The 19,283-nt window shown below is 39.4% G+C and overlaps 2 protein-coding genes across 2 annotated transcripts in view; one reads left to right on the top strand and one right to left on the bottom strand.

Moving 5' to 3' along the window:
• LOC148133633 (vomeronasal type-2 receptor 26-like) overlaps positions 1–598 on the bottom strand; it is a 28,744-nt gene extending 28,146 nt beyond the window's left edge. Inside the window, exon 1 of the mRNA XM_087967800.1 lies at positions 554–598. Within this exon, the coding sequence (XP_087823926.1) occupies positions 554–598 (45 nt within the window). The remainder of the gene's footprint in view (positions 1–553) is intronic.
• A 13,936-nt stretch (positions 599–14,534) lies between these two features.
• LOC148133632 (vomeronasal type-2 receptor 26-like) overlaps positions 14,535–19,283 on the top strand; it is a 33,059-nt gene continuing 28,310 nt past the window's right edge. Inside the window, exons 1-3 of the mRNA XM_087967718.1 lie at positions 14,535–14,743; positions 17,165–17,456; positions 18,238–19,098. Of these exons, the coding sequence (XP_087823844.1) occupies positions 14,535–14,743; positions 17,165–17,456; positions 18,238–19,098 (1,362 nt within the window). The remainder of the gene's footprint in view (positions 14,744–17,164; positions 17,457–18,237; positions 19,099–19,283) is intronic.

The following is a 19,283-nucleotide window of genomic DNA, read 5'->3' as shown; positions in this document are numbered from 1 at the left end:
GTACACAAAATTATCTGCTACAATGTCCTACCAGTCAATGACTACTTCAGTTTCAACCACAACAATACAAGAGCACACAACAGATACAAACTCAATGTTAACTGCTCCAAACTTTATTGCAGAAAGTACGACTTCAGCAACAGAGTGGTCCATGCCTGGAATGCACTACCTGACTCTCTTGTTACATCCTCAACCCCCCCGCCCCCACTCCTTTAACCTCAAACTATCCACTATTGACCTCAACCCATTCCTAACAGGTCTGTAAGGGGCATGAATAAGTGCACCATCATGCCTCCCATCCCTGTCCTATTGTCCCCATTGATTCCTACCTATTTCATGTATTCTTACTCATGTTTATGCTTATACCTATTACCTTGTAATCGATTGACAAATCAAATAAATAAATAAAATAAATAAACAAACCATAAAGTTGGTACAGGGAATAAACCACAATGAAAGAGCACCTACCCTCCTATGAATAATACATTAGGAAGGGATTCCTCCTGACAGGCACAGAAATATTACATTATGTATCTCTTAGAAGAAAAACTACCAATTGGGAGAAGGCGGAGCTTCGTCTCGGCAATACAGCTGCCATCTCGGGGCTCCGAGATCGCAGCTGATATTTTCGCCCCTGGTCGGTCCTAACGGACCTAAACCGTCCCGTAAAGACGGTGATCGTGAAGGACACATTCCCAGGATCCCAGGGACATTGCAAGTCCCTGGTTTGATCCGGGAGAAGTCCTTTTGCTGGCGGCGGAGATGCAGCCTCCATAGCTGCTGAAGTCGGGACAGCTCCGGAAAGGGAGAGGCTGAAAGTTAAGTGTGTTGGCTGGGTGAGAAACTTCTCTTTTTTTTGTTAATTTGCTGAGTTTTGAAAGGAGACTCTGAATATAAGAAGAAATCTGTGAGATTTTTTTTTTGACAAAACTGTATGAGCGGCGTTTTTTAAAGGGATGTCAAACTGAGGCTTGGATTTTTTTTTTTTTCCTTACTTTTTTTTGGGGGACTTCAGCGTGAATTTGTAGTTAACCGGACTGAATTTTCTCTTATATATATTCTTATGCTCCTTTTTGATTTTTAATTAATTTTTTATTTTTTTTTAGGATAGAGGCTCCCTTTGGCTATATTTTTTATTATATATATATATATATATATATATATATATATATATATATATATATATATATATATATATATATATATATATATATATATATATATATATATGTTATGTCCCACCTTCTAAAATAAACAGTTAAGGCTGAAAGCAGCAGTCCTTGTAAAGAAAGGCAGCAAACAGGAAAATGTTATGTCCCACCTTTTAAAGTAAACAGATAAGGCTGAAAGCAACAGTCCTTGTAAAGAAAGGCAGCAAACAGGAATTTTCACAGATAGCTCCAATAAGTAAAAGTTCCAACGAACTAAATCCAAGACTCAACAAGATTCTTCAGATCAAAATCCTTCACAAAATAATTCCAATAAGTAGAAGTTCCAACGAATTAAATCCAAATCCCAACAAGATATTTCAGATCAAAATCCTCCAAACTGTGCTCTTCAGTTCTCCTTGCAAATAGACACTTTGTTCCGGACAAAGTGCAAAGTCATATCTCTCCCTTTATAGAGTAACTAATTAGTCTAATTGCTGGTCTGCTCTCCTACTGTATCCTCGTTGGTTCCTCCTTGTCAGGAGACGTCTTGTCCTGACATCTACCCAGCAATCATCCAAATTATCATCTTCTTCACCTGAAGATATCATTGGTTCCTCATTATCACCCGTTCCCGGCTGACCACCTAATTGAAGGGTGGAGGAGTTTGAAGGTTCAAGCCGATCTTGCAAATCAAATGCATTCATCTCCTCCTCATCGTTAGAACTTGCTGATTCATATAAGTCCTCCTCGCTGGAGCTGTCATTCAAAAAACCTGTAGCAGATGCCGGAATCACAACACTATCCCTCACCGCAGGGCCCTTCCCCGGTCTGGCGATCCGGATGCGGTTTCGAAGGAAGCGTGCATGAAAGTCTCGAAGCAGATCCGAAGCATGAAGTGTAGACGCATCCGTCCAGGAACAAACCTCCGAGTCATCTACCCTCCTCCTGACCAAATACTGGAAGCGACCTTTGAGCCAACGGGAATCAAGGACGTCGACCACCGTATCGTCAACAGCAGGCTCCTCAGAAGGCAATGATAACGGACCCGGTTCAGCAGAATCACGTAATCGACAAACAGAAGAATCAGGAATCAAAAGAGATCGATGAAAGACGGGGTGAATACGCATGGATCGTGGCAAAGTGAGGCGGTATGCCACGGGATTAATAACTGCCTCAATCGGGAACGGACCAATAAACCGATGATCAAGTTTTCTAATAGGGCGATCGACCTTCAGATGTTTTGTAGATAGCCACACTTTATCACCCACAACTAACGGAGGTGTATCTCGACGGACCGATCTGCAAACCGCTTATAATCTTCTTTTGCCTTGTTCAATTGTTGTATCAGTAGACGGCGAACTGCGTGTAGTTCTTCCAAAAACTCTCGGGTCTCAGGAACCGGGAATCCATCATAGTTAATGGGAAGAAACGCGGATGATAACCCATATTTGCAAAAAATGGCGTGACACGGGTGGAGGTATGCTGCGAGTTGTTAACGCGAATTCTGCTAACGGGAGGTATTTCACCCAATCGTTTTGTCGCAAATTAACAAAACATCTCAAATATTGAGTAAGAATCCCAATCACCTTCTCCGTCCCGCCATCAGTTTCCGGATGGTGCGCTGGCGCTAAACATACTTTCACTTGCAAAGCCGCCATTAACTGTTTCCAAAATTCTGCCGTAAACTGGACCCCACGATCAGAAACCACTCTATCAGGCAGTCCATGTAGACGGAAGATATGTTGCAAAAATAACTGAGCCGTAGTGCGGGACGATGGTAATTTCCGACAGGGAATGAAATGGGCCATTTTAGTCAACATATCCACTACCACAAGCACTGTTGTGAACCCCGATGAAGACGGTAAATGTGTCAGAAAGTCCATAGAGATCGCTCCCCATGGTCTACTTGGAGTCGGCAAGGGTTGCAAAAGTCCAGGAGGTGCACCGGATGCTGCTTTCGCTTGCCTACATTGAACGCAAGAAGCGACGTAAGAAGACACATCATGACGAACTCGAGGCCACCAAAAGTCCGAGTGACCAAATGCAAGGTCTTGTGTAATCCAAAATGACCAGCGGCTGGGTTATCATGACATTGTGTCATGATGAGAGCCCTCAACGGTCTGGTAGGCACATATAATAAACCCGATATCGAAGCAGATCGTCTTCAAAAGACCATGGAGAAGTTGGGCCAATGTCCTCCCGTCTCTGCTGCGTCCACGCATCCAAACGTTGCGCCTCTCGTAGTTGGGCCCGTAAATCTACCGGTTCCTGCAGTACGGCTAGAGATTCCGGTGGTAACACTGTCCGTAAAGGAAGAGGATCTTGGCACAAGTATACTCCGGTTTCGAGATAATGCATCCGCCCTCCGGTTCTGACCACTTGGAGCGTAAGTAACCGAGAAATTAAATCTGGCAAAAATAACGACCAACGAATCTGCCTTTGATTCAATTTCCTAGCCGTGGTCAAATGTTCCAGGTTCCTATGATCTGTCCGAACCTCCACCTTGTGTCGAGCTCCCTCCAAATGATGTCTCCAAGTCTCAAAAGCAACCTTAATAGCTAACAACTCTTTTTCCCAAATGGTATAGTTGCGTTCCGAAGCTGTAAGCTTCCTAGAATAATAAGCGCAAGGAAACAAAAGAGCGCCATCCTCCGAAGCTTGTAACAGCACTGCTCCGATAGCGACATTAGAAGCATCTGTCTCGACCACAAATGGGCGATCCGGATCAGGATGCTTCAATATGGGTTCAGTTATAAATGCTTTTTCAAAGTGTCAAAAGCCTGTTGTTGTGGAGGCCCCCACACAAATGGAACCTTCTTACAAAGAAGCTGGGTTATGGGATCCATTATCTTCGCAAAACCTGGAATGAAAGTCCGATAATAGTTGGCAAATCCTAAAAGTCGTTGCACATCTTTAACCCGACGAGGAGCTTCCCAACTACACAACGCCTCAACCTTTTTGGGGTCCATAGCAATGCCCACAGGAGAAATAATGTGTCCCAAGAATTCGATAGACGACTGAAAAAAGAAACATTTTTCTAATTTAGCATAAAGTTTATGTTCCCGAAGACGCTGAAGCACTTGACGCACCTGCTGAAGATGTTGCTCTTTAGATTTTGAATAAATCAAAATGTCGTCCAAATATATGACAACAAACTTATCCAACATGTCTCGAAAGATATCGTTCATTAAATGTTGAAATACAGCAGGAGCGTTGGTCAAACCAAATGGCATAACGGTGTACTCGAAATGACCATAACGAGTGCCAAAAGCCGTCTTCCACTCGTCTCCCTTACGCATCCGAACCAAATTGTAAGCTCCACGTAAGTCAAGTTTCGTGAAAATTGTAGCTTCCCGTAACCGCTCCAACAATTCGGAGATGAGCGGTAAAGGATAGCTATTTCTCACAGTGATAGCATTTAAGCGTCTATAGTCACAACAAAGACGAAGTTCTCCCGACTTCTTCTTGACAAAGAGAACGGGTGCTGAAAGAGGGGATGACGAAGGTCGAATAAATCCCCGAGCTAGATTTTTTATTCAAAAATTCTCGAAGTGCAACTAGTTCAGGCTCAGACAAAGAATACAACCTCCCCTTTGGTAATGGAGCGTCCGGTATCAAATCCACGGGACAGTCGTAAACACGATGTGGTGGTAATTGATCTGCCTCCTGTTCACTGAAAACATCGGGAAATCCGACAGCTCTGAAGGAATCGAGGCAGCAGAAGCGACAATATGTTGGCCTGCGCAGACATGTCTCAGGTGGTCCACACATTGCAGGCTTGGAAAAGAAACAGCGTTCTGCGCCCAAGCCACCAACGGATCGTGTAGACGCAGCCAGGATACTCCGAGCACCAAAGGAAGATGGAGGTTCGAAGTGATATAAAAACTTATCGCCTCCTCGTGATCCCCAATACGCATACGCAGTGGTTGGGTGGCAAAGCGAATAGGTCCCGACTTGAGTTCGCGCCCATCTACGGTTTCCACCTGCATGGGGGATTCACAGGCACTAAAGGAACTTTGAAATGTTTTACAAAATCATAATCCATAAAGCTAGTCGTAGCCCCTGAATCCACCAGTGCCACGGCAGGGATTCCCTCCTTCCGAGATTGCAAGAATATGCGAGTGTCCAAAAGTAAATGTCGAGGAGGGCCAGAATTAACTTCAGCAATTTGAGATGAAAGTGAATACTGTGCCCGACCTAGGGTTTCCCTGAGGTCGGGCCTACCCCGTTTCCCGACGGACCAGCAATGGGTTTTGATACAGGTCCACGAGTCCCCTTCCGAGTGCAGGAATTTGCAAAATGTCCCGAACCCCGCAATAAAGGCACAAACCTTCCTGAAATCTTCTCGATCGTTCCTGAACTGTTAAACGAGGGCGGAGTGCGCCTATCTCCATCGGCTCCTCTGCTGGAATTCTGGATTGGAAAACCCTCATAGACGGGGTGCGTGAACGAGGAAACACAGGTGGCTCTGCAACGGTCCGTTTACACCCACGATGTTGTAGGCGAGCTTCAATACGTAAGCATTGAGTAATCAATGTGTCCAAAGTTGAAGCACGCTCTGCATGAATTAGTTCATCCTTGATAATGTCGGACAAACCCTCTTGGAATGCTGCCATGTGAGCTGGTTCATTCCAGGTGGAGTCCATACACAACAAGCGAAATTCTGCAACGTATTCTTGCAATGAGTGTTTACCTTGAATAATATCCCTCAATTTTCTGTCCACAGTTTGAGATTTAATTGGATTCTCAAACATAACGTTCATCTGTTGAATAAACCCCTGGAAATCGTCCAGTAATGGACTATCTTGTACTAATAAGGGAGTAGCCCATTTGGCAGCCTGCCCGGTTAACAAACTAATAATAAAGCCAATTTTAACTCGATCGGTTGGAAAATCCTCCGGCCTCACAGAAAAATACAATTGGCACTGACCCAAAAATGTTGAAAACATGTCCGTTTGCCCAGAAAATTTATCTGGCATAGCTATCGGAATTTTTCTCACAGGGGTGCAGGGGGAACTCCAGCTGCAGCTGAAACAGTTTGAGAATTGGCAACGAACGATAATAATTGTGTTACCTGATTTTGAAGGGATACGTTGCTCTGGAGTAATTGATTTATTTGCATCTGTTGCTGCTCCACCAATTGTTGCATTTGAGTTGAATCCATCGTTGCAAAGATGGTCTGTTGGGTCCGGAACAAAAATGTTATGTCCCACCTTCTAAAATAAACAGTTAAGGCTGAAAGCAGCAGTCCTTGTAAAGAAAGGCAGCAAACAGGAAAATGTTATGTCCCACCTTTTAAAGTAAACAGATAAGGCTGAAAGCAACAGTCCTTGTAAAGAAAGGCAGCAAACAGGAATTTTCACAGATAGCTCCAATAAGTAAAAGTTCCAACGAACTAAATCCAAGACTCAACAAGATTCTTCAGATCAAAATCCTTCACAAAATAATTCCAATAAGTAGAAGTTCCAACGAATTAAATCCAAATCCCAACAAGATATTTCAGATCAAAATCCTCCAAACTGTGCTCTTCAGTTCTCCTTGCAAATAGACACTTTGTTCCGGACAAAGTGCAAAGTCATATCTCTCCCTTTATAGAGTAACTAATTAGTCTAATTGCTGGTCTGCTCTCCTACTGTATCCTCGTTGGTTCCTCCTTGTCAGGAGACGTCTTGTCCTGACATCTACCCAGCAATCATCCAAATTATCATCTTCTTCACCTGAAGATATCATTGGTTCCTCATTATCACCCGTTCCCGGCTGACCACCTAATTGAAGGGTGGAGGAGTTTGAAGGTTCAAGCCGATCTTGCAAATCAAATGCATTCATCTCCTCCTCATCGTTAGAACTTGCTGATTCATATAAGTCCTCCTCGCTGGAGCTGTCATTCAAAAACCTGTAGCAGATGCCGGAATCACAACATATATATATATATATATATATATTATATAATATATATATATATATATATATATATATATACTTTTCTTTTGCTCAATTTAAAATGTTTTCTGGCTGGGGGAGTGATTAAGAAACCTGTAACACTGCCAACTAGAGGCTTGAAAATATTTTATTTGAATTGGAGAAGAACTCTGAAAAGACTACTTCTCAAGGACATTTAATTTGATAAGATAGAGGGAGAGGCTAGAATATTATTACAGGTGCTCTCCTGGACCCTTATCAACATTTCAACACTTGAGGCTTGGCTTTGAAGCTTGTGGAGAAGAGCCTTGGACAAATAAATAAAGTGCAGTGTGTTTTTCTTATCTTTTTTCAGTTGAGTACCCCTACTCACCAGCCTCTCTGTAAACTTTAATTTTAGTAATATTCTTATTTTTGCTTTTTATTTTAAAGGGAAAGCCTCAGAATTTTTTCTTTATTTTTCTTTTCTTCTCCTTTTTTTTACTGGGATTTTTTTTTTTTTTGCTTTTTCCATTTATATTTTTGGACCACTCTGCCTTTTCTTTTTTTTTTATTGAGATTTCCCAATTGGATTAAGGTGTGAAGAAGCTGAAGGAACTTTTTCTTTTTCTTCCTTATTTTTTTTTTTTTCTTCCTAATTATTATTATTATTTTTGGCTTTTTTTTTTTTCTATTTTTCATTTTTTTATTGTGGACTACTTCATAATTGGATTAGGGTCTAGAAGAACCTGAAGATTTTTCTTTTTCTCCTTCTTTTTTTTTTTTGTCATTGGGCTTTTTATTATTGGATTTTTCCATTTTGGATTATAATTGGCTATTTTACCAGTTGGATTAAAAGCTAAAAAGAATTTGAAGGCCTTGAAGCGTCAAAATGAGCAGGAAACCCATATCTTCTGGCATTTCTACTTCTACCTCTGCCTCCCCACCAGCTGGAGGACAACGTTTAATTCAGACAATGTTGAAGCAAGATAAAGAACAAGAAAAAGTGAATTTACAGATGATTATGCAAGGAATCCAAGATCTCAAGATAAAAATAGACACTATTGAACAAAGAACAGAGAAGACTGATGAAAAAGTGGAAAATATTCAACAAATGATGGTGAAGTATGATGAGAGATTCCAAAAAATTGAGGAAGAAGGTAAACAAAGAGAGGAGAAGATTGGAAATATTGACAGCAGATTAACAGTGGTTGAACAAGATAAAAGTGGGATGTTGAGGTGGAAGATGGAGAGGTCAGAATTCTATCTCAGCTTTCAGAATATAGAAGAAGAAAAAGGACAAAATTTGGCTGCGATAATGATAGAAATTCTGGCGGATGCTTTGGAAATTACAGAGGAAAAGATGATGGATGGAGTAGATGAGGTATATCGAGTTTTTACAAGATATGCGATGAGAAATAAATTACCAAGGGAAGTCCATATCAGATTTACCAAAAAATCCATCAAAACACAAATATTACAAGCTGTAAGAGAGAAGACATTGAAATACAAAGGCAAAGAGATTGTGGTTTTAAAACAAATACCCAGAAGAGTGAGAGAGACGAGAAGAGAATATCGATTCCTGACCAAAATGCTATTGAAAAAGGAAGTGAATTATAGATGGCTGATTCCAGAAGGATTAATGTTTATGTGGCAAGAACGGAGACATAGAATCAATTCAATTGAGAAAGCAGAACTTTTCCACGCATAATTTTTTGGAGGGAGAGAAGAAGAGGCAGAGAAAGAGGTCTCATTAATTGAGTTTCAAGAGGAACAACTGGAGATTGAAGAAGAGGAAGGTGCAGTAGGTGGACAGGTGGATGGTAAAGAACAGCATGAAGTGAGATCCACGAGAGCTGTTAGACCTAAATATAAAGCATAATCATGGAAGAAAAAAAATTGATTACAATGAATATAAATGGACTCAATTCAGCTGTTAAAAGAAGGAAAACCTTTCATAAATTAGAGAAATTAAAATTTGATATAATTTGTCTACAAGAAGTACATATCAAAAAACAACATGAACAATTGTTAGTACAGCCAAAATTAGGGAAAATATTTACTTCTTTGACTCAATGTAAGAAAACAGGAGTGGTTCTATACATTAAAGAGGTTATCCCAGCAAAATTGATTTATACGGATGAAGACGGAAGAGTATTAATGGTGGAAATAATGGACAATAATATAAAAATACTCTTGATTGCAATCTATGCTCCGAATGATAAACAAGAAGAATTCTATAAAAAATTACACATGAAAGTAACTGGACTGGACTATGTTAATATAATTATGATGGGAGACTTTAATGGAATTGTGGACAATAAACTGGACTATATAGCAACAACAACAAAGCAAAATAGAAAGACTCTCCCTAAATCTTTTTTTAAAATGACAGACGAATTAACCTTAAAAGACATTTGGAGAGAAAGAAATGTTAAAGCTAAACAATATACTTTCTATTCAAATAGACATTTATCATGGTCCAGATTGGATATGATTTGGATCTCAACAAAATTAATATCTAATATTCAAGAAACAAATATTGAAATAAGTACTTGGGCAGATCATAGCCCAATGACAATTAAATGGAAGGGACAAAAAAAAAAGATTGAGATGGACATTAAACAATACTATCTTAAAGGAAAAAGATTTTACACAATGGATGGAGAAAGAATTGGCTTTTTTTCTTTAGAGAAAATAAAAAAGAAGATACTTCAACGCAGAATGTTTGGGATACAATGAAGGCATATGCTAGAGGTTTGATAATAGATTATATAAGAAAAAAGAATATTAGGAAAAGGCAAGCCACTAAGGCCTTGGAAGATGAGTATAAAAGACTTGAAAAAGAATTACAGAAAATGCCACAGAAAAAGGATATTAAATTGAAGTTGGATATAACTAAACATAAAATGGAATTAATAGAGAAAGAAGAATTGGCACAGAAAATTAGAAATGCTAAACAGAATTATTTTGAAGATGCAAATAAACCAGGTAGGTGGCTAGCATATAAGTTGAGAAAGGAGAAAGAATCAAGAAAAATATTGAAGTTAATAGATGATCAAGGCCAAGTTTGTTATGGTAATAAGGAGAGAAAGGAAATTATTCGAGATTTCTATCGGCAATTATATAAACAAGAGAATATTGACGAGGAAAAAGTTAAACAGTATCTACAGAATGCTAACCTACCGAAGATACCTAAAGAGACTGAAGAAATGCTAGAAAGCAACATAACAATGATGGAATTAACTGAAGCACTTAAGAAACAAAATAATGGGAAAGCACCAGGTCCAGATGGGCTTCCGGCAGAATTCTATAAAACATTTCAAGAATCATTGAGCATTCCATTGCTAGAAGTTATGAATGAAGCTATGTCAAAGAAGATGATACCCAAAACATGGTCAGAGGCTTATATTACACTTATTCCAAAAGAAGAGGCTGACCCACTGCAAATTAAGAACTATAGACCTATTTCTTTATTAAATGCAGACTATAAAATCTTTGCTTCAATTTTAGCAGAAAGACTTAAAAAATACTTAAATAATTTCATTCACCCAGATCAAAATGGATTTTTGCCAAAGAGACAAATTAGGGACAATATGAGAGTAATCTTGGATACTTTGGAATACTATGAGGCACATCCTGAAAAGCAAATGGCTTTGATATTCCTAGATGCTCAAAAGGCATTTGACAACGTGAACTGGAGATTTATGTTTTTACTATTGGAACAGATGGGTTTCGCCAGAAAATTTATCCAAGCAATAGAAGCCATATACAATAAACAGACAGCAAAGGTAATGATGGAGGGAGAACTTACAGACTTTATCAATATAAGAAAAGGCACAAGACAAGGATGTCCCCTATCTCCTTTGCTATTTGTATTGACTTTGGAAGTGTTGAATAGAAATATTAGAGATGATAAAAGCATAAAAGGAATGAAAATTAAAAAGGAAGAATTCAAACTGCAAGCCTTTGCTGATGACTTAGCCTTTATTTTGGAGGATCCGTTAGAAACAGCTCCAAAGTTATTGGAAAAGATAGAGATATATGGTGAGGTGGCTGGTTTGAAAATAAATAAAGACAAAACAAAGATTTTGACAAAGAACATGCTACTGAGACAAAGAGAAGAACTGGCAGACCTGTTGAAAATCCAAATTACGAATAAGGTTAAGTATCTGGGGATACACTTGACAGCAAGATGTAGCACATTAAAAGAGAATAATTATATTAAACTTAAACAACAGATAGCTACCGACTTGAAGAAATGGGAAAACTTGCAATTGTCATTAATAGGGAGAATTTCAACAATTAAGATGAATATTTTACCCAGAATCCTATTTCTGTTTCAAACAATACCAATTAGGCTCGGAAAAGACTATTTTGATGATTTAAATAAAATTATGTTGAAGTATATATGGCAAGGTAAGAAAGCGAGAATAAAGCTAAAGCTTTTGCAAGATGCTAGAATTAGAGGAGGTTTTGGCCTGCCCAATTGGGAATTGTACTATCAAGCTGCAAGTTTGATGTGGGATAAGGAATGGATAACATTAAGAAAGACTAGATTGTTGACACTAGAAGGTCATGATTTGCTGTTGGGTTGGCATGCTTTTTTATGGTATAAGGGAACTAAAACACAGGGTTATTTTAGAAGACATTATATACGGGAGTCTTTGTGGTTAAACTGGGAGAAGATAAAAAGACAATGTTATTTGAAAATTCCAGTTTGGTTATCGACTATTGAAGCATTTTCCTATCCTATAATTTATAAGAAGGAACAAACAGTTAGATATGGGGAACTATTGGATGAAAAGGGTGAACTTAAATCGATACAAAATTTAGAGGAATAAGGTATAAAAATGAATTGGTTTTCATATGGGCAAATACATTCAAGGTATGATGAAGATTCTAAAACAGAGGGATTCTATGATAAACAGACTGATCTAGATGAGATCTTGATGGGTACTGATGAGAAGGTGATTAAAAAATTATATGGTTATTTACTGGGAATTAAATTAGAGGAAGAACAAGTTAAAGAAACTATGATTGTTTGGGGGAAGAATTTTGGATATGGGATTGATTTAGAGAAATGGCAAAAATTGTGGTCTCAAAATTATAAAATGACAATGTCAACAGCATATAAAGAAAATTTGTATAAGATGTTTTACAGGTGGCACTTTCCCCCGACAAGAATAGCAAGAATGTTCAAGAACAAATCTGAAAAGTGCTGGAAATGTCATCAGATACCTGGCTCATATTACCATATGTGGTGGACTTGTGAGGACGCAAAAAAATATTGGACTATAATTCGCATGTGGTTGGAAAAAATGACAAAGAAACGTATAGATTTGAAACTGGAGTTCTTTTTATTGGGAATCTTACCAGATACATATAGTAAAGATACATGTAGTAAATATCTGATTGTAAATGTGTTAACAGCGGCTAGGATTGTATTTACTAAAAATTGGAAGAATGAGAAAATACCATCACAGGAAGAAATTATTAAGAAAATATTGGAATGTGCTGAGATGAGTAGATTGACATTTGAAATTAGAGAGCAAGAGGATAAACAATTTTATGAAATTTGGGATCTTTTTTATCAGTGGATAGATGACAAAATACGATAATAGAATATTTAGAAAGTTAGATAGCAAGGAATACCTTTATTTTTTCTTTTGCCTATGTTATTTGACATTATATCTATAAAGTGTTTTTAGGATAGATTTGGTATGATTATATGATTTGTTATAGAATAAACTGTTTAAAGTATTGTTATCTCATAAAACATGAATGATTAAAAGTATAGTCAAATGATTTATTAATAGCAATATTAGGATATATAAGTTTGGATTGACAATATGAGTTGTTATGTAACATAACTGTAATTGAGACTACGAAATGAATGCACAAAACTGATGAACCAACCGACACACTGTACATACATAAGAGAGTTGAAGTTTTAATGTTTTGTTTGTCTTGTTTGTTTGTAGAAAATCAATAAAATTGTTTTCAAAAAAAAGAAAAAGAAAATTTGAATCCCACCACTGGGTTAGACATAATAGCATTCTTCTTCTAAGTCAAGATCATGTTATTTCTGCACGTGGTGGAGAGGACGTCTCAAGTTGGAACTGATGGTGATTGGGGCATGTGATGCAATGATGGGTGCAAGGGGTGGGTTTGTGATTTTTTACTTATTGCAAGGAAACCTGGAACTTTCAGATTTGGGATTTCCCAGATGTGTCAGTTTATTACTCTAATAAAAAGAACCTTGGAGAGGATGTCTCTGAGTTATTTGTTGGAGTGGAGGTTTCTGGAACACTGACACCATATGAGGCAGATCAAGGAAGTCTCAGGGGGTTTCTAAATCTAAAAGAGCAATGCAAGTTTTCGTCTGGTAGTGTGATGATAAGATATTACAATTGTCACTCTAGGAAAGGTAACTCATCCTGGTTCAAAGAATGGAGACTGAAGAATGATCTACAGCAGAATGGTACATCTGAGAGAAGCTCTTGATTCTGTCCTCAAGAAATCCTCCATCATTCAAAGTGATTGGTTTTGAAGTATTTATTTAAAATATTGATGGCCCACTCAAATAATAGCTAGACTGGGCAGAATACAACTAAGTCATTATGAAAAGAAGAAAGGGTGTGATTATTAGAAACCATCTAGGTACCCCATAATTGAAACACATATCCATTGGCCAGTTTGGAAAACACCGTTTAGATCAAGGGTCTTCAAACTTGGCAAGTTTAAGACTTGTGGACTTCAATTCCCAGAATTCCTGAGCTAACATGACTGGAGGAGGAATTCTGGGAGTTGAAGTCCACAAGTCTTAAAGCTGTCAAGTTTGAAGACCCCTCATTTAGATAGAGGCCATGTGAAGCAGTTCAAGGAAATTTCAGAGAGTTTCTGACGCTAAAAGAGTTTGGTGGTGGAAGCAAGAACAATTGATTCCAAAGAGATCTCAGAGATTTAAAAGAGTTTGCTCCATGTATATCCTACATTAAGGGGATTGGACTAGGTGATCTCCAAGTTCTCTTCCAACTCTAAAGCTTTATGACTCTCCAATCACAGCTGTCAAATTCACAGAAAGAGACACACAATTGTGGCTTCTCAGATAAGTTTTCCTCTTGCCAAATGCCACCAACTACAGAGTTATGGAGTAACTTTGTAGACATTTCTCTCTCTTAGGATTCATAAAACACTAGTAATTCTTACTTCATCTCAGTAGATTTCCAGAGATTAACCCTCCCTAGGCATAAAGAGATTTGTGTCCAGTCAAAACATGTTTAATTAGTATGCTCTGAATAATATAGCTGTATCCACAAACGAAAAGTCTGTGAATAATATAGCTGTATGCCTTTGGAGTTAGAGCTGAGATCAATGCTTATCTTGAAGACTTAAACTCCTACTTGAGTCCTGTGAAGCCATCAGAGCATCAAATTGCCTACATCATCCTCCATTGACTTGCTCTAGGGCATTCTGTGGACAATGAGTTGGCTTTTAGCATTGCTTTGGATCTTGCCTGCAGCAGCTGTGACAGATCTGCGGCCAAATTGCTTCTGGAGGAGATCTTTTCAAGGACAAAAAGACTATTACAAACCTGGAGATCTCATTGTTGGTGGAAACCTGCCTCTCTCCATTACTGTAGTTGTACAGCTCCTATATGAGCCTCCTGGTGATTGGGATAATATTTCTCTGTAAGTGTTTCCTTGATTGTCTTTTTTTCTCAATGCAATGTGGAAAGGGCAGTCTTGACGATGGGGCAGATGTAAATTTCACCTAGCCTATATGTCAGCTTTCCAACTAACAAGCTCCTAAACAATAAATAGAATGGAATGGAATGGAGTAGAATGGAATGGAATATAATTCTTTATTGGCCAAGTGTGATTGGACACACAAGGAATTTGTCTTGGTGCAAATACTCTCAGTGTACCTAAAAGAAAAGATACATTCATCAAGACTCAAGAATCATCAGGTACAACACTTAATGAAAGTCATAGGGTACAAATAATCAATCAAATCATACTAGGAAACAGTCAATTTAAATCACAAGGATACCAGCAAAAAAGTTAGTCATACAGTCACAAGTGGGAGAGGATGGGTGATAAGTTACGAGAAGTTTAATAGTAATAGTAATGCAGAATTCGTAAATAGTTGGACAGTATTTAGGGAATTATTTGTTTAGCAGAGTTATGGCTTTCGGGAAAAAACTCTCCTTGTGTCTATTTGTTCTGGTGTGCAGTGCTTTATAGTGTTGTAAACTCTGAGACAAGCATTTCCTCAAAGTTCCATTTTATTAGAGTTGTTATATTGGCACATTTGGGAAAACCTCAATCTGAGAGTTCCAGGTTTTCCCTTCCCAAAAGAAAATCAAAAATCCCTCCCCTGCACCCACCATCACATGGTCCAATCAAACATTGTCCCAACTGGAGACCTTCCTCCAAACACTCCTCTCCAGGTGCAGGGTGACTTGGCCTTGACTTTCTGTGAAATAATGTTGTTGAGTTTAAACTTCTGCCTCTCTATGCAATCTCCCCTCCCAATTTCCCAGCCTCAAGAGGTGGAAGTCTTGAAGCTCCCAAGTAATATGGCTTCCAAGGCTGACACTAGGTTGATGTAGAACCTTCCTAATTACAACACATTGATTCTATCTGATGAATCCACCTCCCTCCAATTCCTTTCTCAAACCCTCTGGCTCTTCAGTGGTGAAGAAATGCTTATCACTTGAACAGGGAGTCTGCCTTTTCTCCATGTTCCTGAAGACAAGGCACACTTTGCAGAAAAGCCTGTTTGGTCTGAACTTGGGGAAAAATAATGCTAGGATCCTCTATCTTATTGTTGGACTAAATTTCCAAAGTTGGCTTTTTTCACTTTCTTAGTGTAGTAAGAAATGAAGAAGTTTCTTGGTTGAGACGTGAAACATTTATATTATTTATAAAGCCACCTGATCAGAAAAGTCTCCAGTAATGTAATAATAGGTGAAAGGTGCCAGCTTGGGAAAAAATATTAGGGAATGTAGGGCAGAGGTTGCCAGCCTATAAAGTTTTTCATGACTGAATATAATAAAGGGCATAGTTTCATCAAGATAATAAGCCCCTTTCCTAAACTGGATTGAGAGGTTCATCTTGAAAAAACCTGATACTGACTTGAATGGAGTTCATGCTGTAAATTATAACTTGCACATCAACTCACAGAAATGTGCTGCTGAGACAGGGAAAGGAGCTTCATCTTACACTGTTTGCTTTAGTAATGGGAATCAATATTGATTGACAGCCACCCTGTTTCTGACAGCAGTAAAATCACTTGTCAGCAGCTACCTCAGGCTTGCTTGTGCTTTGCTGATGTGCAGTGACAGTCTACCATGATCTATGGGGAAGGGGGGGGGGGACAAAGCAGGGAGAGCTTGGGAAACTGAATGTAGATGTTGTGCCATCTCAAGAAGCTGCTTCAAGGTTGCCCAACTGGAAGAAGGAGGGAGCAGCATACCAGAACATGCTTGAACTGACTATTAACAAAACAGTTTTCAAGATTTTAATTGGTTACTTTGGGGTGGGAAATGAAAGACTGTTAAAAAGGGGAAAGGAGAGGGAAATATAACCTAGGGATTTTGGCATGCAAATCTCAGTTCTGGCTATGCATTGTTACAATATACATGAGCTCTAATAAAAATATACTTTTCTCAGCAAATGGAGCCAAAGATTGCTTTCCTCTTAGAGGTTTAAGTTTGTGGCAGGTCTCACAAAACTAATGTCAGCCTTGGAAGCCATTTTTACTTGGAAGCTCCAAGGCTGCCACATTTAGTGGCTAGGAATTTGGAAGAGGGGATTTTATAGTGAGGTACCAGACTAGGCACAAAAACATCCTTTCTCAGAGAGTCAAGGACAAATTACCCTGCACCTGCCCTGTGCCAATATGACAACTCTAATAAAATGGAACTTTGAGGAAATGCTTGTCTCAGAGTTTATTGGTTTGGAGTTGGTTAGTTGGTATGCTGACAACTAATTTATATTGACCTCTTTTATGATTAATTCCTAGAATTCTGATAATGCTTTCTTAATCAGATAAACATCTCTCTTCTGCTCCTGTCTAATTTTTGTCTTCTAACACTTGCAACAAAGACCTATTCCCAAGAACTACCAACATGTCCTGGCCTTGGCATTTGCCATTCAAGAGATCAACAAAGATCCACACCTTCTCCCCAACATCACCCTGGGCTTCCACATCTATGAAGATAATATCTATGGAAGCATGGCCCAAGATGTCAGCGTGTCCTTGCTCTCCAGCGGGGGGAAAGTGTTTCCTAACTACAAATGTGACACACAGGATAATCTTCTTTCTGTCCTTGGGGGTCTCAGCTCCAGAATCTCATACCAGATGGCCACCATATTTGGCAATTTCAAGGTTTCTCAGGTATGTGGATATGTAATATGATGGAAGGGTGAATGCAGATGTAAGGAAGTAAGTTCTGCCTTGTGTGGTTCCTGCTGACAACTTACAGAGCCAATTCTGTGACCGATAGAAAACATCTCATGAAGATACAAAGTTGTGGGCATGAGGGGGTCTAGATTGGATATAATGCTAGATGAGCTTAACATTCTGATCCAGATTCCCAAAAATGACAAACCCTCTGAAGCAATGATTTCTTTATTAGGAGCACCAAAAGCCCTGGCAAAATGTATCTCTCTCACCACAGGTTAACAAGTCTGTCCAACAGGGAGATGAATAGTTATCTGCCACATCTCTTCATCTCTGCCTCCTGCCTTTTATCCCCAGAGCTAGGGAGGAGCTTTGCTAGCAGAAGTGGCTTTTCCATCCCAAGGACCGGCCCATAGATTTCTCCTGCTCTCCTCGCTTTTGCCTTCTGTGCATCCGTGCATCAGGCACTGGATCCAGCTGTTCCTCTTCTTCCTCATCAGCCACCACCAGACTTTGGGGCTGTTGACTCTACATCTGAGGGCTGATGGATGGTCAGGGCTCCGCCTCTGTCTTTCTCTCTGCCAGCTCTGTTCCTTCTTCCTCCTCAGAGCTCTCAGGTTGCCTTGATGCTGACCCTGACTCCCACACCTCCTCCTCCTCCTCCAATTCAGTGGCTGGAGGGGATGGTGGCCAACAGGCCACAACACTTAATAACAAAAATACAGGTACCATTTTCCTTGTTTAGCTTCTTTTTTCTCTCTATCTCCACCCTCAGCTAGGTTATCGCTTCTGTGACCCTGTTTTGAGTGATAAGATCCAGTTCCCCACCTTCTACCAGATCGATCCCCAATATCACCTACAGAATGCAGCCATTGTCCAGCTCCTTTTGTATTTCCAGTGGAACTGGATTGGGATTGTTGTTCCAACCTCAGAGAACATTGAACATTTTCTCCAAATGTTGACCGCCACCCTTGCCCAGAATGATATTTGCATACATTTTGTAGAATACATCATGCCCCGAATCTCATTATTCAATGACTTGCTAGGAGATCAATTAGATGTGCTTTGGGCCATTTTGAACAGTAACGCTCAGGTTGTGATTATCTCAGGGGATGCAATGACACTTCAGAGTCTAATAATAACCCTCTCCTATTATGAAGAAGAGAACCAGGCTACTTCTGGGAAGGTCTGGATCCTGACCACCCAATGGGAATTTGCAGCTATTGGCTATCACTACGACTGGGGGAAACTAAAATCTCTCCATGGTGCTTTGTCTTTGACAGTCCACACAAACCCATTGCCAGGATTCAAGGATTATCTATCGGCTCTGAATCCACATGAACCCCATGGAGATGTCTTTCTCCCCAGTTGGTGGGAAGTTGTATTTGACTGTCAGATATTGAAGGCAGGCCTGGCCTCACCTGATGGCCGAAGGGTTTGCACCGGGGAGGAGAACCTGAACACCCTCCCAGCCTCCTACTTTGATGGAAAGATGACCGGTTTCAGCTACAGCATCTACAACGCTGCCTATTCTGTGGCACATGCATTACACACTGCATATATGTTGGAGTCACAACAGGCATTGAAGAGGGGTAGAAAGAAGCTACGTCTTCACCTCTCTGTGAAGCCCTGGCAGGTAACTCTTCAGCTCTTCTTGAACAGCTTTAAGATTCATGTACTTTTGCCTGTGATCTCCATTACCTTTGCTTTTCCCCAATAGCTACTTTTCCCCTTTATTTAAATCTCATACAAATTTTGAATTTTTTTTAAATGTTCGTTTCTTTTTCAACATTCATTGCTGGAAAAAGAATAATAATTCCT

Source organism: Notechis scutatus, chromosome 1 (genome assembly GCF_049901735.1).
Source record: "Notechis scutatus isolate UNSWTSFEM ecotype Mainland chromosome 1, rNotScu1.2, whole genome shotgun sequence".
In the NCBI taxonomy this organism is placed as follows: domain Eukaryota; kingdom Metazoa; phylum Chordata; class Lepidosauria; order Squamata; family Elapidae; genus Notechis; species Notechis scutatus.
The sequence above is the reverse complement of the archived record's forward strand: the minus strand, read 5'-3'. Positions and strand labels throughout refer to the sequence as shown.